The sequence below is a fragment of the Ctenopharyngodon idella genome, chromosome 12, assembly GCF_019924925.1.
Source record: "Ctenopharyngodon idella isolate HZGC_01 chromosome 12, HZGC01, whole genome shotgun sequence".
NCBI lineage: Eukaryota > Metazoa > Chordata > Actinopteri > Cypriniformes > Xenocyprididae > Ctenopharyngodon > Ctenopharyngodon idella.
The window spans coordinates 25,410,224-25,434,434 of record NC_067231.1 but is presented as its reverse complement, the minus strand read 5'-3'; the positions used below and the strand labels follow the sequence as shown (position 1 = coordinate 25,434,434).

Genomic DNA, 24,211 nt, shown 5'->3' with positions numbered 1-24,211 from the left:
CACAAATTAAGATATTTTTGATGAAATGCGAGAGGTACATGACATGAAACCAACACTTTCAAGGTCCAGAAAGGTACTAAAGATGTCGTTAAAACTGTCGACGTTACTGTAGTGGTTCAAAAACAAAACAAAAATAATGACTTTATTCAACAATATCTTCTGTGTCATTCTCTCATTTGTTAATGTCCAGCGCTTCCAGGTTCTACGTCAGAACGTCGACTCGTTATTAGCCGGCTCCTGCGTCAGCATCACACACATGCGTCGTGCTGCTCACGTCAACAAATACTGAGCTGGTATTTGGACATAAATACGGAAGCCTTCACTCTGCTGACTGTGTCAACTGCGTAAGGATAATGACAGGGAACAGAAGAGATTGTTGAATAAAGTCGTTATTTTTGTTTTGTTTTTTTGTGCACAAAAAGTATTCTCATCACTTCATAAAATGAAGGTTGAACCACTGCAGTCATGTCTTTAGTACCTTTCTGGCCCTTGGAAGTGTTGATTATATTGTTGTCTAAGGATGAGTCATAAACCTCTCAGATTTCATTAAAAATATATTAATTTGTGTTCTGAAGATGAACGAAGGTCTTGCGGGTGTGGAACGACATGAGGGCGAGTAATAAATGACAGAATTTTTTTATTTTAGTGTGAATTAACCCTTTAACATGCCACTTTTAGCACATTTATTGTTTTTATTTCATTTCAATTTAAATACTATGTATTATAAGAAAACAAATTCAAATGCTATTTTCAATTCTATATTTTTAAATTACAGATCATTTCTTTACACTCTTCTATGTTTTGTCAGGCGCTCATATAGGCAAAATTAAGCAGCTAGAAAAAATCTAAACAACCCATTAAACATGAAAGAATTATGCAGTCATTTCAGACATTTCTCCTTATATAGAACTGTTTTTGGCATTAACGGTTCTTTAAAATATCTATATACAGAATTTATCTGCTTTTTTACAGGAAAATATTGATTTAAATGCCTTTGTTCCTAAACTAGATGTATCCGAACAATATAGCTCTGAACAAATGATAAATTATATAATTGTATGTATGTAAATATGATATGTAATTATTTGCATCATATATTGTTATATTATGTAATGGATTTAAATTTAAAAAGAAGATACTTTTAGTTGCTTGTAGCTGAGCTACTTGAAATAACTAACTAGCAACAGTTTGAAAGTAGTTTCCCCATAATTCATTTGGCACTGCATGCTCACAACTAAAAACAAACAAACAAATAAACAAACAAAAAACAGTTTCTTTTGCTGTTCCATTGTAAACAGATACAGAGTACAATTTCTGTGGCAACATGCAAGATACACACCAAAGAGTGAGACCTTATGATTAAGTTTACTAGTTAATTCAATCAGCGAGAGCCCAGACAATCGATGCCTAGGACAATGAAATTGTCACAGTCACTGAAAACAGAAGCACTGAGTCAGCTAAAAAAAGCAGACGAGCTAGTTTGTGGCTGCTCAGAGAAACAGATAGAGAAAGCGTGCATAATCTCAATCACTGCAGCGAGAAGAAAGGACTGCCGGAGAATCACAGGCTGTTCTTGGATGGCTAAAGCAGAGCACCCAGATAAGAACCCAGTGAGCAGCGCACAGCACTACACACAGAGCTTAGCTCAAGATACAGAGGAGTGTGTTTCAAAAGGTGCCATGCGCTTAAGGTGCTCATGAATACAGAAGAGAGAGACCCACTGTAATGCAGATAAAGACTTAGTACTGCCTGGAGCAATCACCTTGCAGTTTTAAAATTGTGTAAGAAATAAAAGAGACCTTGCATTCTTCTCTCATGCATTACAAATTCGGAAGGTTCCAAAGGGCAAATATGTAAAGCACCGCAGAAAGACATTTTTATTTAATTTTTATTTTTATCTATTTTTTTTTTTTTTTGAGGTAGTGCATGGAGAAATAACAATAAATAATAATTAATAATAATAATTATTATTATCATTATTATTTAATAATAATATTAAACAATAATAATAATAATTGGATTTATTGAAAACGAAAATACCCCCAGGATAAGATGCCTATTGTTGTTGGTATTTTTATTTTAAAATTTGTATATTTATATTATATTTTTATTTAATAATTCATCATTTGGAAGGTTCCAAAGGGCACATATTTAAAGCACTGCAGTAAAACTTTTTTATATAATTTTTATTTTTTTGAGGAAGTACATGGAGAAATAATAATAATTAATAATAATATTTTATTTATTTATTTTTTAAAAATGAAAAGACCCCTGGGATAAGATGCCTATTCTTGTTGGTATTTTTATTTAAAAATAAAAATTTTAAAATTTTATTTTAAAATTTTTATATTTATGTTATATTTTTATTTAATAATTCATAATTCGGAAGGTTCCAAAAGGCACATATGTAAAGCACCGCAGTAAGACATTTTTATTTAATTTTTATTTTTTTTGAAAAAGTGCATAGAGAATCAAAAATAATGATAAATAATAATAACAATAATACGTGTCATTTTACTTAATGGTTTTATTTATTTATTTATTGAAAATGAAAATAGGGATAATATGCCTATTGTTGTTGGTATTTAGATTTTTTTTATATTTCTATTATATTTTTATTTAATAATTCATCATTTGGAAGGTTCCAAAGGGCACATATGTAAAGCACTCGCAGTAAGACATTTTTTATTTATTTATTGAGTCAATGCATGGAGAGATGATAATGATAAAATAATAATAATAATAATAATTACTATTATTATTAATATTTATTAATAATGTTAAATACAGTGCTCAGTGTAAATGAGTACACCCCCTTTGAAAAGTAACATTTTAAACAATATCAATGAACACAAAAACAGTTTCCAAAATGTTGACAATACTAAGTTTTATATAACATCTGTTTAACTTATAACATGAAAGTAAGGTTAATAATATATAGAGAAATTTTTTTTTCAGTTTTACTCAAATTAGGGTGATGCAAAAATGAGTACACCCCACAACAAAAACTACTACATCTAGTACTTTGTATGGCCTCCATGATTTGACAGCACCAAGTCTTCTAGGCATGGAATGAACAAGTTGGTGACATTTTGCAACATCTGTCTTTTTCCATTCTTCAAGAATGACCTCTTTTAGAGACTGGATGCTGGATGGAGAGTGATGCTCAACTTGTCTCTTCAGAATTCCCCATAGGTGTTCGATTGGGTTCAGATCAGGAGACGTACTTGGCCACTGAATCACTTTCACCTTGTTCTTCTTCAGAAATTTGTTTAGGATCATTGTCATGTTGGAAAAGTGCACGACGACCAAGGGCACGGAGTGATGGTAGCATCTTCTCTTTCAGTATAGAGCAGTACATCTGTGAATTCATGATGCCATCAATGAAATGCAGCTCCCGACACCAGCAGCACTCATGCAGCCCCACATAAGGACACTGACACCACCATGTTTCACTGTAGGCACCATGCATTTTTCTTTGTATTCCTCACCTTTGTGACGCCACACAGTTTTGAAGCCATCAGTTCCAAAAACATTTATCTTGGTCTCATCACTCCAGAGTATAGAGTCCCAGTAGTCTTCATCTTTGTCAGCATGGGCCCTGGCAAACTCTAGGTGGGCTTTTTTGTGCCTGGGCTTTAGGAGAGGCTTCTTTCGTGGACGGCACACAATCCTTTGCAGTGTACGCCGTATTGTGTCACGGGAAATAGTCACCCCAGTTTGGCTTTCTACTTCTTTAGATAACTGCAGTGAACTTGCATGCCGTTTTTCTTCAACCCTTCTCATCATAAGACGCTCCTGTCAAGGTGTTAACTTCCGTGGACGACCTGGACGTCTCTGTGAGATGGTTGCAGTTCCATCTTTTTTACATTTTTGTATCACTTTTGCTACAGTATTCTGACTAAGTAAAGCTTTGCTGATCTTCTTGTAGTCTTCACTTTTCTGGCGTAAAGAAATTATTTTCTTTCTCAGGTCTTGTGACATTTCTCTTCCATGTGGTGCCATTGCTGACAGCATGAAATGGGAAGGGGTTTTAACCCCCTTTTATAGTCAACTGTCTGCTGGACACCTGTGAAATGAATAATTAGACTCACCTGTGGTTGAATTCTTGTTAAATTAGACATTTGTAGTCTAAAATTTAGCTCTGCTCCAGAGACTTTCAGTGGGGTGTACTCATTTTTGCATCACCCTAATTTGTAAAATTTTGTTCTCTAAGTTATATTAACCTTATTTTCATGTTATAAGTTAAACAGATGTTATATTAAACTTAGTCTTGTCAACATTTTGGAAATTGTTTTTGTGTTCATTGAGATATTGTTTAAAATGAAACTTATCAAAGGGGGTGTACTCATTTATGCTGAGCACCGTAACAACAACAATAATAATTTTTTTAATTATTTTATTTATTTATTGGAAATTTAGAAATGAAAAGGCCCCTAAGATAAGATGCCTATTGTTGTTGTTTTTTTGTTTTTTTTATTTAATAATTCATAATTCATGGAGTTATTTAATAATCCAATCAATTATATTTCACAAATTAGGTGAAACATAATCAAGCATAATTAAGTTAAACAAATTCAATCCATTCATTTTAAATTAGATGTCTGATATCATTATAAATTATAGGCCTAATTATAATTCATAGCAATATAAATTGCAGTTTGATATTTCTTTGACTGGGATACTGATATTTATTTGTTTATTTATTTTATTTTTGTCGAAACAATTCATTTACATAGAATATTTGATTTAGTATTTTCCTTTTTTTTTTCCAAGGAAAAAAAAATAACGATATGAGATGTATTTTTTTATAAATTGTGCAAAAATCAGGCAACACTGTTTAAGGCACAGGTTTTTGTTCTGAAATTCCACATGCAAACGTGCTACAACTGTTTGCTGAAATCTTCACATGATGTTCATATGTTGAGCTATAAAGATGAGAAGAGGGAATTATGGTCTTAAAAAGGGAACAGGTGCTGTAGTTTGCAGCTTGTTTTTCCTGTTCACTGGCTGCTCTCTCCTCCCAGCAGGTAATCGGAGAGCTCGCCCCTGCCTCCCACTCAGGTGTTAATTATGAAGAAGGAACGGTGGGGGGCAACATGCTGTGTTCTGCCCAGCCTGGGGGCCTGTGGTGTGTGCAGGGCTCATTCTGTGATCTGGAAGGGAAATGGTGGTGAAAGAGTGTGGGCTGGATGCGGATATTTCTCGCTCCGGCCGCGTAAACCAGCTACTTCCTCTTACAGTGTATATTCTGGGGTTTGCATTAGCCAGCTCTTTAGAAAAGGGTCTAACAGAAAGAATGTAAAATGAGGGGCAAACAGAGAGCAAGAGCCTGAGAAAAAAAGAGAGAAAGAGAATAGCAGAAAGATGCAATAGTTTGTTCTGGAAAGGATCTGTCCTCAGTAACCTGTCCACTCAGCGCCAGCAAACGGGTTTAGGGGAAGATACTGAAAATGGAGAAGGATAAAGGGGAAAGTATCCATATTAAGTTTGCCCAGAGAGGATCAGTGGTGGACTAGACGGTGCCTGCGCAGGGGAACAGCAGAATATGAGATGGCAGAAGTGGTTGAACACACGGCGCGCAATTGTCTGTGTTGTGTAATGGGTAGAAACGTATACATATAGACATATTAGGGGGAATTTAAAGGGGTCATGTTCTTAATTTTCACTTATAATGTTAGTCAAGGTTTCTTGCACCATATTTTTTTGATTCTTTTGAATTCAACAGGCAGTTTTTCTTACTGTACCTTTAAAGTCAACATGAAATATATACATGCACCGGCCAGTCGCTATTTTCATTGCAGAGCTTCAGTGTTTATGTCTGAACGTGGGCTCAGTATTGTCCGGCTCCTGCATCAGCATCACACGTATGCGTTGTGCTGCTCACGTAACCAGAGCCGGCCAATACTGAGCTGCCATTCGGACGTAAACACTGAAGCTCTGCAATGACAATAGCATAGCAGTTTGACAGGGGAGAGACAAATTTGTTGAATAAAGTTGTTATTTTTGTTTTGTTTTTGTGCACAAAAAGTATTCTCGTCACTTCATAACATTAAGGTTGAACCACTGTAGTCACGTCGACTGTTTTAACGATGTCTTTAGTACCTTTCTGGACCTCAAAAGGTGCAATGTCATTGCTGCCTATGTGTGGATCAGATACCCTTGGATTTCATCAAAAATATCTTAATTTGTGTTCCGAAGACAACGGGTTTGGGATGACATGAGGGTGAGTAATTAATTTTTGGGTGAATTAACCCTTTAAGTGTCTTTAACTATGTACTTGGATCAAAAAAGTAAGTACATTGTACTTACACCGATCAGGCATAACATTATGACCACCTTCCTAATATTGTGTTGGTCCCCCTTTTACTCCCAAAACAGCCCTGAACTGTCGAGGCATATGTTTACCTACAGTATTGCTATTTTATTGCAAAATAGATGGTATGTCTTTAATTTGTATAAACCATTTTGGCCAGCATGAATAACTGATAGCTAAGTCTACCTGAAGCCCCTTAAAATATTCCATTTATCCCTTTCCCAGATAGTAGAAAATGCTGAACGATGATGGATTGCCTCAGGATAGATTGGAGACTTGAGAGATGCACTCGCCAGCAGTTTCAACAATTACTTATTGATGGATGTTTTAACTTAAGCACAACATATTTTTTCCTTTTCTCTGCAGAAACAACACAGACGCATGCTGTTCAGAACCGGCTGCGCTTTCATACCGCATTACCTTGCACAAGTGGTGTTTTAGGACGTCAAGAAGGAGCATGCGACCTACTTAAGCCTCAGAAGAACAGAAAGGGCCTTTTTGTCAATTGCATACATTTAATAATGAAAGCTATTTTTCCACACTGCTGCACTTTCTGAGAAAAGCAAAGAGAAAGAGAGAGAGAGAGCACCTACAGTAATGTCTTAATGGGGTGCCCTACTTTTTTTATTGTCTGGAGGAAATATTTGGAGAAAATTCAAAATAAAAATGAATAAATAACAAAATAAACATCTCAAGAAGGATGCTGCATGGCCCACACTGTGCTGCATCATCAGAATAGCAGGGCAAGAGGTCAGGATACATTATGTTCTGCTCGCCAGACGCATCGCTGAGATGTTACAAGTGTTTATTTTTGGCCCATGTCCTCAGGACAGATATGTTTTATCTTTAGTGTTGTTTTGAGATCGTGACTAAATATAAGAAAGTTTATTGCATTAAACAGACAGTGTTGATCTAGAAATATTATCAAATCTATCTATCTATCTATCTATCTATCTATCTATCTATCTATCTATCTATCCACATTATCTGTCTATCTTTCAAGCTATCAATTGTCTGTCTGTTTACATTATCGATTTGTCTGTACCCCATCCATCCATCCATCCATCCATCCATCGTACCACTTTTGACCTTAAAGGATTAGTTCACTTCTCATTTAAAATTTCCTGATAATTTACTCACCCCCATGTCATCAAAGATGTTCATGTCTTTCTTTCTTTAGTCGAAAAAAAGTTAAGGTTTTTAAGGAAAACATTCCAGGATTTTTCTCCATATAGTGGATTTCAACAGTTACCAACGGGTTGAAGGTCCAAATTGCAGTTTCAGTGCAGCTTCAAAGGGCTCTACGTGATCCCAGACAAGGAATAAGGGTCTTTTTTTTCACGCATTACGTAATCACGTTGGAAAGGTCACGCGTGACGTAGGTGGAAGTACCGAGCAAGTGTTTACAAAGCGAATGTGCAAAGACTAAGGGTGTACTCACACTAGGCACGGTTGCCTTGAACCGAGCCCGATTGCCCCCCCTTCCTCACTCCCCCGCTGGCCCGCACTCACACTGCACTTAACATTCCAGGCCGGAGCACGCTTACGTCATATACAATGGAACTTTTTGAATGGAAGAAAACAGGAAGAAATGCACTTTCTTCTAAGATACTGCCTAATATATAGGCTATTTATAATTTATGCCGCGCAGCGATTTTCAATAGCATGTATCAGAGGATTATTACGAAGTCAGCTGACGTTAATGGAGGAATTTGCAGCTTTACTTGCAAACTACAATTCCTGTTCAACAATAAGGTGAGAATCAGACCCGTTATAAACCCAAATACACTCGAATTAATTACATGAATTGATAAGTGTACTATCAAAGTAGTAATAAAGATGTTCGCCGTCATAATGATGACAGTAGTGCACACAAAAATAGTAACTGCTCCGTGCTCTGGCACAGTTAGCACTCACACTGCAATGCGAACCGTGCTCTGGCCCACCTCTTCCAAGCGGGCCAGGGCCGGCTAAACGAACCGCACCCGGGCACGGAACGGAGCAATCACACTTGTCAAACGAACTGGGCTTTGGGGGTCAAACGCTCGGTTCAGAGCGTCTAGTGTGAGTACACCCTAAGTCAAAAGGCCTTTACAAAAAAAAAAAAAAAAATATGTTGGATGAAGTACCGCGGTACTTCTGCCTACGTCACGCCTGACCTTTCCAACGTGATTATGTAATGCGTGGCGCATCTCAGAGCTAGTGCAAGATGAGCATTTGTGGCTAAAGGTATATACATTTTTATTTTTTTTAGAAAATGTCAGATCGTTTTGCTAGATAAGACCCTTATTCCTCGGCTGGGATCATGTAGAGTCCTTTGAAGCTGCAATGAAACTGCAATTTGGACCTTCAACCAGTTGGTAACTGCTGAAGTCCATTATATGGAGAAAAATCCTGAAATATTAACCTCAAAAACCATAATTTCTTTTCGTCTGAAGAAAGAAAGACATAAATATCTTGGATGACATGGGGCTGAGTAAATTTTCAGAAAATTATTATTTGGAAGTGAACTATTTCTTTCACATATTGAGCCTTATTGTGAAGTGTTAAAATAACTTCTGACTGTTATGTCAAATTAAATTAAAATTCTTCGGATTTTAAAATACCCTTTAGAAACTAGGACTCAGACTTGTAAACAAAGACTGTGATAAACCAGCCAGTTCTGAGAGAGGTTTGCAGATCGTGTAGAACATAATGTGTGGCCACTTCTAAAGTCCACAGCCAATCACAACACTGTGCCAAAGTACAGTCTCCTCCTCATCAGAACTGATTAAAGTACTTTCCGAGTAAACACACCCTATTCTGAGTCTGAAACCCAGAGATATAGGAGATATAGTCACAGAAACATCCCATTTATGACCCAAAGAGGTAAAACAAAAGAAACAGCTCCAAAACATTTCTTTCATCTCTGTTTGAGCTTTGTTGATTGCGCTGCAGAGCCACAGTATTGGTACTTTTTGGTGGGTTTGTTCTGTAATGTGGTTGCATCAGTGCATACCGTATTTTGCCGATAAATAGATATTGATATAGTCTATATGAAATGCTTTTGAGAAAGTGCACTGTATATGATTAGAGGTTTCATATCACACATTAGAGTAAACAAAAATGATGCAAGTAAACAGGGCTGTAGTGTTCAGGGTGGCTTAAAACAGGGCCGGATTAACCATATGGGCAATTGGGCATCTGCCTAGAGGCACCATGTTCAGCGAGGCACCATGCAGGGGTGTATAAATGTTTTTAAATAGCTAAACATGTCCCAATTATGTATATTTACAGGATCAACACTTACTCAGTAGTATTAAAATGCAGAGTAAGATGGCCACCAGGGCTCCAGTGCTGAGTCCGGCTGAGAGCAGCAGGGCTTCAGTGCTGCACGTCTGCACATTCCCACGGCTGTCACACGCGCAGACACGGACCGTCAGCGTGCTGGTGCTGCTCTGGATGGGGTAATCATTGTCTGAGATGACGACAGGCAGCAGGTATGAGCTCATCTCTCTTCTGTTGAAACCGCCCCGGCGGGTCAGTATCCGCGCTGTGTTGTCTACAAAACAATGTCAAGATTAAGACTGTTATTGAGATACTGTGTGATGGATGGTGTTGTTTGCAAAGCTTAAATATTGAGTTATGTTTTTAGCTAGCAATTTAATTGTTGCATCATTGGCATCATGATTAATAATATATGAAATACACTAAAACACAATAACCGTTTACAGTTTGCATAAGGGACAGCAATGCAGGTCTGCTACCAAATGAACCAGGATGATGGATGTGCATCTTTAGGGTTCTATACCTTATTCTAAGACTGTTATCAAGCAAAAAACATTAACAATAAAGAGTTGTAAGTAATATTAAGGTAAAGTGTGCCTCTAGTGGCACCAAATGGAATTGCAAAAATAATGACTGTTTTTAATTAAGGTTTAGATCACCCAAAAATGAAAATAATGTCATTTATTACTCACCCTCATGTCGTTCTACACCCGTAAGACCTTTGTTCATCTTCGGAACACAAATTAAGATATTTTTGATGAAATCCGATGGTTCAGTGAGGGTGCCAGCAATGCCACAGAACTTCTCAAGATCCAGAAAGGTACTCAAAACATATTTAAAACAGTTCATGTGAGTACAGGGGTTCTACCTTAATATTATAAAGCGACGAGAATACTTTTTGTGTGCCAAAAAAACAAAATAATGACTTTTCAACAATATCTAGTGATGGCCAGTTTCAAAACACTGCTTCAAATCTTTATGAATCTTTTGTTTCGAATCAGTGATTCGGATCACGTATCAAACTGCCAAACTGCTGAAATCGTGTGACTTAGGCGCTCCAAACAACTGATTCGTATCAAATGATTCGTAAAGCTTCGAAGCAGTGTTGAGAATTCGGTGGCATTGCTGGCAATGGAGGTCTCACTGAGCCATCAGATGTCATCAAAAATATCTTAATTTGTGTTCCGAAGATGAACGAAGGTCTTACGGGTGTAGAACGACATGAGGGTGAGTAATAAATGACATAATTTTCCAAAATTGTCCAAAAAAAATCAACCCCATTTGCCACTGGTAAATAAAAAGGTAACTATTTTTCCTCTTAATTCTGCCTTTTATATCACATATGTGACTTAATTTCTTTCAAGTTCAAATTTATTTCTCATAATGGTGACTTTATTTCTATTAAAGTATGCTGGTAACCAGACAGTTGGCAGTAACCATTGACTTCCATAGTATTTTTGTTCCTACCATGGAAGTCAACTGTTTGCTTACCAACATTCTTCAAAATATCTTCTTTTGTGTTCAGCAAAAGAAAAAAAAAACTCATACAGGTTTGGAACAACTTGAGGGTAAGTAAATGATGACAAAATTGTCATTTTTGCGTAAACTATCCCTTTGAAGTTATATTGGAAATTGCAAGCTTTACATTGTTTTTCTTATTTTAAACTTAATTAAAACAGGTCAATGTGAGATTTTGTTACTCTGATGTAGAAACAGGCTTCCAGTGAATTACCTTCATTATCGAAGATGGTGAAGTTTGGATTGATGGTGCTTAGACTGAAAACAAACTTGTGCCCGACAAGAGGTTCATCGGTGTCCACAGCACTTATGGTCTGGATGAGCTGGAAACATAATAAGCTAAGATTATTCACTTCATTCAACTTAAAATAGAACTGTAGAATTACAGTCATTAATGTCGCGCTAAAGTTCTATAGAACAGTAGAACAAACAAAGCAAGCAGAAGCGTTCAGTAAAATATTTGCGAGAAACAATGAATAAACATGAATAAGCGGCATACCTGACCGGCCCTGACATTCTCACAGACAAAGGTCTCGTAGTACATGGCGAATTCAGGCGCATTGTCATTCACGTCTCGCACTTTGATAAACACCGGCACTCTGGTTTGCAGGGCAGTACCTAGACGGCAATGATTAATGCGTTTCAGCAATTGTGGAAGATATTCAGTTTGCATTCAAGAGGTCTAATTTCGTTTCTCTGTATTTGTCTTTCAGCCTTTTACCCCAGGCATATATTCTTCTACAAAGAATGCAGAAAACATGAATTAAACCACAACTCAAGTTGACAGTTTGATTTTTGTCATCAGTCATTTATTGCAGTGCTGTGGTTTTAGCCATTTCTGAAAATGTCTTGAGGCTCTAGAGGTTTTAGTCCACCTGAGATAACGTTATAGCACATTATTTTTAACAAGTTTGAACAAACAAAAATTCACTTAAAGTGAATTTCAGGCCATAACTAGTTCACAGTTTGAAATTAAAAGGCAAGATCTCTCCACATTGTTTGAAGTAAACCTGGCGGCATTATCCCATTTCATACATCAGCAGTGTTCCAGCAAAGGCTTACAACGCGAACTTACTGAGTTCTGTCGCCAGAACAGAGATGTTGTGCCATTTGGAAGTTTCTCTGTCCAGGGCCTGCAGTGTGCTGATGGTTCCATTGTTGGAATCAATGTTAAACAGCCTCTCCAGGTCTGTGTGGCGATCAATGGTGTATCTGAAAGGAGAATGGCGGTAATGAATGCAAGACAATGGAGCTCTGATTATGCCCAGGCACAGGGATGGAACATCCTCAGTGTTTTAAAGTGCTGTAAACATGGCCCCAGGAAGTGAAAAAGGCCCAGAACAGTGCCTGTGCTGGCCGCCAAAATAAATCAGCCAAGACTGGTTTAATTTTCCTTCAAACGGTTGGACGTATTTGATTTGACATCTCTATTAGGGAACAAATTTGCGCTAGTCAAACGTATTGATGTTAGTTACATGCCGAGCACAACAAACTATACATTGTACCTCTGCTTTTTAAGACCACGGCTACAAACTACTCTGCTGAAAAGACCAGATATTGAATTCCCATGCTGGTCCAGATTGGTTTACAGCATCTATAAAACACGTATTCGCCATCTTGGAAGTTTTATGTTTTGTTGTTTTACAGCATTGATCCACATAGGATCTAATTTGCCTTTTTGACAGTGATCAACAGAAAAAAATATCCTTTCATTCCAACGTGGAAACATTTTTAAAAGGTTATCAAGCACAAAATCATGTTTTTTTTTTTTTAGTTCATGTATTTCAATTGAATCGGCTACACCCACAGGAGGATGAACTTGTGTATTGAAGTTTATTGAACTGCAACAAGTAATTGCATAAAATAAAAAAAAATAATAATTCAAATTCAGAAATTGATTTGGAATTTAAAATGCTTTAATTCAATTCTGAATGATGCACAACCCCAATTTCCGCAAGTATTCACGTTTTCAAGTCAGTAATTTAGTAAACAACCTTCAACTTTGCACATTAGACCACTGTAGTTTTTCCTCATTCTGACTTATTTTCAAAACTGCTCAATCTCAGTCAGGTTGCATGGAGATCATAAGTGAAAGTCCACCCATAAATGCTAGGGCCACTCCAGGGGCCTCATTTATAAAGAGTGCGTACACTTAAATCCACGCCAACGCTCATATTTATAAAAACGGTCTTTGACATGGAAAAGTGCTTAGAGCCATGTCAGGGTCTGAGCAGACGTACGCACTTTTCATTGTCAGATTACAGCAGGTTTTTGGAAATCTAAGCTATTCTTGCAGCTCGCTAAGGATTTGGACGATGACTGGTGATCTTTTATATGTAAATGACATTAATTAGGTGTCGTTTACAACACGCAGAACTGAAACCAGCAAGTTCAAGATCATTTGTGATTTATAGATTTCACATCTGAAAGAGAGGTGTAGGCGCTTGTTTTCTGTGGGTACGTTCATTCTATGAATCACACGTACGCACATCTGAGAAATTATCATAAGATCAAATTTAGGACGATTTCTCTGCAACATTTTATAAATGAGGCCCTAGGACACCAAACATTGTTGGGGTTTTTTTAGCTATTCTTGCGTCACTTTGACTTTATGCTTCGGGTCATTGTCTTGCTGGAAAACAGATCTTCTCCTGCAGGTGTTTTGCCGACCCCATCAGGTTTTCCTCCAGGACTTCTGTGTATTTTGCTGCATTCATTTTACCCTCAGAAGCCTTCCAGGACCTGCCGCAGAGAAGCGATATGCCCCTCAGCATGATTCTGCCACCACCATGATTCACAGTGGGGATGATGAGTTTCTGCTGATGCTCAGTGTTTAGCTTACGCCAGACGTGGCGTTTATTTTAATGGCCAGAAAGCTCAATTTTAGTCTCATCAGATCATAGAACCTTCTTCCAGCTGGCTTCAAAGTCTCCCACATGCCTTCTGTACAGCTGAGATGTCATATGACAGCTTTTTAGCAGTAGCTTTCTCTTTGCCACTCTCCTATAAAGCTGTGACTGGAGAAGAACAGTTGTCCATTGTCTTTCCAATCTCAGGACACTCTCATTGTTTGAGGACATCCTCCTCTAGGTAGATTTACAGCTGTGCCACTCTCTTTCCATTTCTTAATTATTGATTTTAACTGTACACTAGGGGACATTGAAAATCTTGTAATCATCCCCTGCCTTGTGCTTTTCAATTACTTTTTGCTTGGAGTGTTTTAATGGTGTAGGTTATGCCACAATGACTCACCAGAAGTTCCACCTTCCAGATGGATGTGTATTTAGCTATACCACAGTCAATTTAAAACCTCTTGCCTACACAAAGATGATTTTTATTGAACTATTTATGTAACTTCAAATAGGGCTGTATGATTAACGTAATTGATTTTGAAAACGTCAAAAGTCATTATCTTGTTTACGTCCAGCATCCTTTCCTTCACAGTGGTGCGCTTTCATTCCTTCCTAAAAGCCCAAACTTAACATTCAAATCTGCCAAATAAGTGAGTGATGTTAAATGCAGTGTATTGTTGCAAAAATGCGGGATGTGCTTGTTATTAAACAGTGTTATTAAAAGCGCATTAAGCTGCGAAAGAGACGGGGAGGAACGTGAATAAGCAAAGTATCCTGTGGGCTTCGGATTCGCACCTAAACGCTCAAATAACCTACACACAAAAATGGCGAAATGCCTTTTTGGCGAATATCCTTGTAAACACAGAAGGTTATGTCTTAAGTGAATGTAAACATTTGAGAAAGAAAATGCATGTGTAACAGTATATTGGATCCGTGCAGCTCTTAAAGTGACAGCAGCCTAATAAATGAATGTTAATCAAACAACAAATGATAAAGATAAAATTACTCACTGCTCTTGAATAAATAACTTTTGTAGTTGTAATAAGGATTAGTCTATATTTAATGTATATAGCAGTGTTATTTTACATTTGATTGCTTTATCTGATTCATTTCATTGCTTGCCAGTTAAGATGTCTTGTTGCAACACCAGCACACTAGCATTCAAAACCTGAAGACCAGCTATGCCGTTTATCCCAGCAAAATGGCAGTACCTTAATGCCAGTAACTGCTAATTTTTAAGTAATCAATTATGCGTTCTGCGTTGAATAGCCAGCTGTGACGAACACCTTCCTAACCGAAGCAACTAGCAACTATCAATTATCCTTAACCGCATATTGCGTGTTTTGAATTTTGAAGTGGCTCATTTGAAAGAGCCTGAATGCTAATCACTCTGTTGATCCCCTGCCTTTTGTTTTCATGAAATAAGAAAAGGAAATCTTTCCTATTAAACCCATTTATCAATGTCAGCTTACATATTCTGCTGACATTTAAATATGCAACTGAGTGTGACGTGCATGAGTATGCCAGAAGGACAGGCTTTTCAGACAATCGCTCGTAGCGCGCATATGGACAGGAGACGAAAGACAAGACACACTCTTTCACATCAACTTTGTGACTTATAAAAGTCTGAATTCAGAAAGGAAGGGAGGGGGGGAGATAAAACAGCGCCTGTATTCATCTTGCCAAACTTCCGGAGGGAAATCACCAACTGAGGCCCCATGAATAATTTGCTTTTCCCTCACATTTACACACATACACACGCGCACGCTTGGGAACATGTTGATGGATTGGATTTAACCGAGCACAAAACATCTGATCAACAACCAAAATGTGGAAGGTGAAGATGCTTCTGCTTGATTTTTATACGCCATAATGAACTTTATGTTCTGATGTTTTGGGAGACACTTTTCAAGGTGGCATTTTGCTGTTTCCTCCCAGATGTTGGATGTTAGGTTTTGATTGAATGTTGCACCTTTTATTTTTGTCTAAGGTGAAAGGAACCTCTTGTTTGTTAGCTTCATATTCAAAAGCATTTAATTACAGATTCCCTCTGTTCAAATATCTACTGGACCATTAAATTGCCTGTTACAACGGCTAAGATTATCTGTTGACAGAAGCCTCCTTATTAGCTAAATAAGCCTTTGGATGGTAATGAAACTAATATAATGAGGGTGACAGAAAGCAAGTGCATCATCAAGTTTTTCTTAAAGGCACGATATGTAAGATTTTTAGATTAAAATATCCAAAAACCACTAGAACAATGTTATATATTTTGTTGACTTGTATACTTACATTATCCCATACGTTTCCAACAATGTTTAAATTGAGAATGACGTCATATCCACGTTACCCTTGATTACCAGTTTTTCTTTCATAGAAATCATGGAATCACCAAAGACACTTAAATAATATTATATGTTTTATTAGACAGGTGAGCAACTGTTTGGATACATTCATCGACAGAAAACTAATCATTGTTATATAGCTCAACATGGGTAGTCTTATTGTTTGTTTTCTTGAATTACCACAAGTACCATGTTCACTATTTTGTCAAGTGGCTAACATAGCATAATCAGAGAGAGCTTTCTCCATCATACAATACTTTTTAAAGTTAATAGCATGTTATTTAGCAAAATTAGCAACACAAGTCATCCAGTTTTTATTAATAGGCTTGTTTGAGATGCATCGGTCTGCGCAGCGCCGATGCATCTCGAACAAGCCTAAAATCATATTCTAATATCGATCTTGAATACTGCAAAGTGCAACAAGTCTCTTATGTTATAACATAACTTTCAACATGCTGAAATGTATTTAGTATGATTGTTTTAACCATGTAAAACAGCACTGTGTTACCACACAAATACACAACAAAAAGAGCGGCTGACTGCAGCATAAGCATAATAAAAGCTACACTCGAGACCGGTGTGTGTCGTGCAGGTCTCTAGTATTTGCTCAAGCGAACTTGTTCTGCTCTCACGGCTAACGTTAATACAACTTGAATACATTAGCTCATCTATGAACATGATTTCTGCCCGAATTCCCTTCCATCGGTGGAGGTGAAGATGACAACTCCCATGAATCCACACTCGTCATCATTCACGGCGTCATCAAACTACACCTTTGTTTTGAATGAGCGACCTCTAGTGGCGGAAATTACATATTGTGCCTTTAATACTTTAAGGTAAGAGAGTGTACTAAAAAAAAGGCAAATTTCAGACTCAAAATGTATAAAGTAATATTAATTACTAATAATATTTCAAATAATACTTTTAAATTTTTAAAATGAGTTATTCTAAACAACTGTCTGAAAGTGAAACTTATAAGAAATTATTATTAATAATATGTAAAATACAAATAATATTTAATATTTGGGTTTTGTGTAGTTAGTCTTATATTATTTACATGATAATTATATTAAATATTATGTAACTATTATTATTTTATAAATAAGACCAGATATGTTGCATAAATGTTATGAAATAAGATGTGAACACTATTTTTGGTTTCAGCCAAGAATGTTCCTTTGGGTTCATCACTAGACATCACACAGAATGGGGCAGCATGATGGTCTCCGTTCGAACGTTAATGATGCCTATTGGCTGAAAAATGAGGTAATGGACCCTTTTCACTGACTGCGATGATGCATTTCCACAGTTATTAACATTGTAATCTAACCAAGTATTTTTTTTTTTTTTTTTTTAATGTATGTGCATTTGTATTATATGACCTTGGCATTCAATTACAGAAAACTAGTTAACGCTGCTGTGAGTGTTTCTAATACAACAGCTGAGGGAGTGACTGCAAATTTGATCTTTCTCCCTTCTAACCACCATAATCAATCTCTCAATATTTCTTTCCTCTTTTGGAAAGTCTTAAGCCCGGAACACACCAAGCTGACGCCGGCGAACTAGTGGCGACAAAAGCAGACTGTGGGGTTGGCTCAAGTCGGCAGCGTCTGGGTCCAAAGTTGCCCTCACACACCAAACCGACGCTCGACACCCGACGGCCAAGTAGCACGTTTGTTCTGCGCCTGCAGTAAGAAGAAATGCCTTTCCACACCTGCAGGTGGCAGTAGCTGAAAAGCCAATCAGAATGGTCAGATGGCCTGACAGACCGATGAGCTCAACATGTCGAATTCGGCCGAAAAAAAAGCAGACGAGGACCAACTTTAGCCAACGGTGTGGAACACAGTCGGCCGACGAACAAAAACTGCCTGACGGCTTGATGTGTTCCGGGCTATAGAAACGCTATCATGGATTTTTTTTTCTTTCTTTTTTTCTTGAGCTCTTGGAGCAAATGATAACACAAAAATTATATTTGTTGTAGTTTCCATTCAACATTAAGTATATGGGTATACGTTTACCCAACTATGACGACTTCCACTTCTGAGAACTTTCCACTTTTCCACTTCGGAAATGTGAAAAGGGTAGTAGCATTCAAATCTAAGGGCCAATGAGAAGGTGAAAATGGTTGTGACCCCTTTAACATTTATACATATTTACTTTTTGTAAAAGTTTGCGATGTTTGTAAAACCATCCAATAGTTACTCACTTGACCAAGTGATTGATTATATCAGGGTCCCGAGCTGACACCGTGCCAAGCGAGCTGCCGGCGGGGGTGTCTTCATCCACCTCGAAAATGTACAGAGCCCGACTGAAGACCGGAGGTTCATCCACATCCGTGACTGTGATACGGACCATCGCCGTGTCGCTGAAAGGCCCCAGGTGCTCAAAGCGTCGATCTATATGCGTGTTGGTCACCTGCACCCGTAGTGAGTATAACCTCTTGCTCTCGTAATCTAGTTGCTGAACGGGAGAAAGGTTTCGAGAAGAAAGATAAGATGTTAGGCCAGTCTTCCTGACCTGTCTGGATAAAGGAAGGCTTACTTTTCTGATCTGTTTCAGCTCAGGTCTATTCGGTCACAGATTAACGACATGCTCTAGCAATGTCGTCCTAAACTTTTCTAAATCTAAAGCTCGTTTTTTGGTTACATTCATTGAAGAGTGCTTATCGCTATTCCTTTTCTTTCGCATTGAATGTCTTTTTTTAAAAAGGCAGGGCATCGTGCTTTAATGCAGCCTTTTAATTATGAACCGATTAAAGACTCAAGGTGCGATCTTTTACCTTTCGCCCATTCAGACCTTCTTCCGTAGCTATCTTTCATTCTAGTTTAAGCAATAAGATTTGCATAATTGCCTGAGCCTCGTCAAAGCCTGACCTGACAGAGAGTGGAAATAAGCTATAGGCAGATTTCAGCAGGCAAATAGATCCCTGCACCACACAAAAGGGAAAAAAGGGACTTTTTGGGCTGTGAATAGAATTAAGCACCTTTGTAAAGTTGATAGGACACGAAGGCTTCGATTTAGGGGATTACTTTCTAAGCACTTCGCTTCGTATGGGCGCGTGCATGCGTATGAAAGAATGAGAAAATGAGAATGAGGGAAAGACCGTCGCATGGCGCGGATTTTATTTCCAACTGGCGACTTACAGTGTCATGTTTAAAACTTTAGCTATAGGGCCTGTTTACCTTCTTTACTGTTACCACTCCTTCCTGGCTGGTGCCGTCTGTGATGATATTGAACACGTCTTGCCCGTCGCCGTCCAGGATGGAGTACCACATCTCGGCGTTCTCCCCCACATCTGCGTCGTACGCTTTGATCCGGCCCACCGATGATCCGATTTCGGCCGACTCTGGAGTGGAGATATGATAGGTACCTGGAAAAGGAGAGCAAAATAAATCAATTGAGTAAACAGTCAGGTGTTTGTACGAACTCTTTGTTCTTGAGCGAGGTGCATTTGTCTATTTGTTTATCCTTCTCTCGGGGGAAAAGCAGAGCTGCCTCTCAGTGGTTATTCTTTAATAGAATTTCAGCTCCGATGAGCCATTGGAGAAGGTTCTTTTTAAACCCAGTTTGTGGAAACTGTTTCTGATGTGGCTCTTGTATTGGATTTGAGACTGTGGCAAAGAGAGAGGGATTATCACCCCAAATGAAGCTCCCGCTGCGCTCTCTTTCTCTCTCTCTCCATCTCTCTGTCTTCTAGTTACTATCCTTCTTTCTCTCTCCCCCCATCCAAGCTTCTTTCTGTGGAGATTTTGTTCTGGGTTCACACTGTGACTCATCCTGGTCAGTAGGAGAAATGGGCCCCGAGCATTTCCATGATAATTCAACTGAACCACAACGCACGGTTCTTATGAAATATCACTTGCGGAGGAATGCGAAGCATGCCATCTGAACAGTTAATTTCATATGCTGATTCGGTTAAAGTCTATTTGCAAGTCCAAGCACAATTCTGCTCATAAACACTCTGATAATCTAGCCTGCATCAATTATTAATAGTTGACTGGCAATCAAACCCTTGTTCATTTGATATACACCTGCTGGGCTTGTTCTAGGCCTTTTGTTCTAGACATTTCAGTAGGATTTTTCTTTCATCAAATTCCATATAATAATAAATTCAAGGTAATTTGCATCAAAATGAGTCATTATTTCGTTTTACGTGACCCAAATATGGGCTGTTTTTGCTACTGTACCTTTAAGAACTTTATTTGCAGTTGATCTCTTGTGGGTTGAGCAGAAAGCTTTGCATTTCGTGTTACTTAGTACATGAAACTCTTTAATTTAAAGATTTAGAGCCAGGGAAATGTATTCCTGTAGATCAAATAGTAGAAACTAAACTTAACTAAAATAAGTTTAAACTTAAACTAAAAAAAGCAAAGTTTGTCAAGGCAGAGTTTGAATGTTGGATTGCCAACACAAAAGTTGTTCAAAAAAATGTTCAAAAAAAAAGTTTTAGGCCATGGATGGATGGATGGATGGATAGATGGATAGATAGATAGATTGATTTATTGATTGATTGATTGATTGATTTAGCTCAACATATGCATGCGAGAGGTGATTTTGTGTTGTCTTACTGTGTGGGAATCGAGGGGGACTGTTGTTGACATCCAGAAGGGTGATGTTGACGGTAGCAGTCCCGGAGAGACCACCCATCTGTCCAGCCATGTCCTTAGCCTGAATCACCACCTGATAGTGCTCCCGGTTCTCTCGAATCATGTTCGGAAGTGCCGTCCTTATGGTGCCTGACAGAATGGATGGACACAGGTTTTAGGTGCTATCTAATGAGCTTCTCTGTCTTCATTATTTATATGTTAATGTCATGCTGAAAAAGAAGGTTGGACGTGCGGGAAAAAAAAAAAAAAAAACATAACCAAGGAAATGAATTCCCTGCCTTGGGGTATTTTAAAGAGCGAGTTTTAATTGAGTAGGATGTCAATCTGAAAATTATGTTGTGATAAGGCTATTAGTACTTGAGAACATATTGTATGTGTTTTTTTTTTAAGGAACACACTTAAATTGTAACAAATTCAGTAAAGCAGATAGAAAACTAATATACATTAATTGTATACTAAAATGTATAATGGAATTTTTTTCTTTAATACAGCAAAATACTGTACATAGTAATTAGAATTATCATTGAAATTAGTGAGAATAGTAAAATGTCCACACAGATTACAGTAATGATAATTTTGGGTGTAAAATGTGGTTAATTTTCTCAAACATAAAATGAAAAAAAGGTCCTAAATGTTGTGTTAGTTTTCTTTATGCAAAAATATAATTTCTTTTGCTTTTAGAGTGAAATATGACTTCGACATTTTCTTCACAGGGCTTTATGCGATTCACCGACAACATGTAAGAAACTATGTTAGCAAATACTGTATCACCGTATAGTATTGTATCCTATCTTTTAATCATTTCAAACGATGCTTGTTCTCTCATCTTTGCTCAACTTACCCGTTTCAGGTTCAATTGAGAAATATGGCTGGCCCTGCAGTATGCTGTAAACCAGCTTGGCGCTGTTTCCATATGCTTCATCATCTGCATCTGTGGCTGTAACTGTCGTTACAAATGCACCTTGAGAGAGAGGGTGAAAGAGAATTATAGAGAGAGGTATTTCAGCTCCAAAGAGCCCTAACATGGGTGTAAAACATGATCCCCACATCCAGTATTAAAACCTCAACCATGATCAAAGCAGTGCATCCTAAAGGTGCAGCATGAATGTCAAATTCCAAGTTGTAAAACTCGCTATTATCCTATATGAAGAGACCCCCACCCTCCCAGCATGAGCAGTGATCAAGGCGAATGCATGATCACTCGTTCTTTCATCTTCTTTATCTCAGTGTATTTCTTATCTAAATCCTAGTCTCATAATTACTCCAGCTGCACGGTGAGATGGACATATCTTTAATTGTAGTTTTTCTTTCGCCCGCTCTCTCTGGGTCATCCCATTCATTTTCCGCTCTGATGGAATCTGCTGTATGTTGCTGGGAAACGTCAGACTAATAATCTGCTGAAAGAAACATTATAATTAGACCAATTAATCTAGAAGTAACATGATTTTAGGGGGTTCGTTTTCAGCTTGATACAGCTTGGACAGCTGTAGGAGGGGGAAAAAATAGTCTCTGATATGAAAAGCTCTTCAAAATTTGACCATGCTGTAATGGTAAAAATCTCATTTCAAACCCATTTCGCTGCTTAAATTTGGCTATAGTGTGTTATTAGGGCTGAGCAGTATATTAAATATTCACAATGATTTTGTTGGCAATTCACAAGATATCACAAGTAATTTTGCAATCTTTTACTACTCGCCAGTATGAAAGTATTAAAACAGAGATGTATTAGTAGCTTGAGTAGCAAAAAATGGCATTAGTTTGATTTATTTCTGTGAATCAATTCAAAGTGGCATTTTTCATGTACAGTATTTATTTTTTATAATATATGGATCAATATTGCTGTGTGTATATATGTAATATATATATATATATATATATATATATATATGTGTGTGTGTGTGTGTGTGTATGTATAATGGGTCATTAAGGTTTAAACCTTATTTTGTTATAGAAACAAAATAAGGTTTTTATAAGTGTAAAAAAAACATAATGGAGATATAATTAATTTTGAAGTTTTATTATGTGTTAACAATGAGATTATGTGGTTTTTATAATCAATTAACACTGCTTTTGTCATTTTTTACAAGATGGACAAAATTTGTCACCAAAAAAGTCATTCGGTTTAACCACAATTTCGGTTTTACCTGAATGGCACTTTTGGTTATACCGTATGACGATATTTCAAACAGTGCTAACAGGCTGATATCTAGCTAGTTAGCAAAATGGACAATTAAACATTTTATATTTAGTACAAGTTTTTTAAATATTACAACATTTTCCATGTTTTATAGTGGTTGTACCGAATGACCTGATGTTTCGGGACATGCGTATGAGCAAGTGAAAACATGATTCTTTCAAATATTTAAAAGAGAGTTAGTTACTTTGCTTCATGACCATGTGGTCCTTTGCAGGTGTCTGAATGATGGCACATCCTGTCACATGATATTGACCACATGACTTGATCCTAAATGGTCCCTTTATATTGGTTACTCCGAATGACATCAATGAAATTCATTTTTCCGGACATTATTTCTCATAACAAAGCAACGACTTCTACACATAATTTTAATACTATTTTGAACTATGTTGATATATGATGTTATAAAATCATGCCAGACTAAAAAAATACATACATTTATTACATTTTAAGATATTTTAATCACAAATGAAATGGCTGTATTGGCCTTTGGACGGTTAAACTGAATGACCTTTTGACACTTCAAAATCTTTAAAATACCTTTATTTGTAGCTATTTTGCTGAGACCTTTGTGCTGCTTGAAAGTCTTGTAATGTTTTCACTAGTGTAGTACACCTGGTCTCAGATATAACTAGCAACAACAACTTTTGTCCTGCTACATGAAGGGCAAAATCACTCCTCATTCCTAGTTGCCAACAGACGTGCTTTCCATTTCAGTCACGGCTCCCTGTGAGTAGTTTCCTCTGAGGTTTCGCCTTCCTCATTTGTGTACTACTGACATCTTACAGTTCTTTCTTCTGAATAGACTTTAGAGGTGACTTCGCGGCTTCTCAGTCTCACCTCTGAAGGTGGACCGAATGCACATGTTGTTTCTGCCATGGATCAGCGGCGTCCTTGGCATCAACAAGACCTCCGCCGAGCGGCATTCGCTCTCTGAACGGCTCGGAGAATACTAATGAATGCAGAAACATCTGTCGCCCTCCGATCCCATTCCGATAACACGGAGGGAAACAGAGTCTCAGACTTCATGGATGGCCAGATCTGATTAACGGCAGGCACGTTCGCAACACATGGCCGGTTTGTTCGGCTTAAACGCGAGTGCCACCGTG

General features: G+C 37.6%; 1 protein-coding gene across 1 annotated transcript in view; it reads right to left on the bottom strand.

The window, feature by feature from the left end:
- Positions 1–24,211, bottom strand: part of LOC127523514 (cadherin-10) — a 56,289-nt gene that overhangs the window by 1,436 nt on the left and 30,642 nt on the right. The window contains exons 4-11 of the mRNA XM_051914283.1: positions 21,747–21,866; positions 20,867–21,034; positions 19,481–19,668; positions 18,505–18,758; positions 12,177–12,313; positions 11,601–11,719; positions 11,316–11,424; positions 9,606–9,857 (exon numbers count right to left, since the gene is read on the bottom strand). Of these exons, the coding sequence (XP_051770243.1) occupies positions 9,606–9,857; positions 11,316–11,424; positions 11,601–11,719; positions 12,177–12,313; positions 18,505–18,758; positions 19,481–19,668; positions 20,867–21,034; positions 21,747–21,866 (1,347 nt within the window). The remainder of the gene's footprint in view (positions 1–9,605; positions 9,858–11,315; positions 11,425–11,600; positions 11,720–12,176; positions 12,314–18,504; positions 18,759–19,480; positions 19,669–20,866; positions 21,035–21,746; positions 21,867–24,211) is intronic.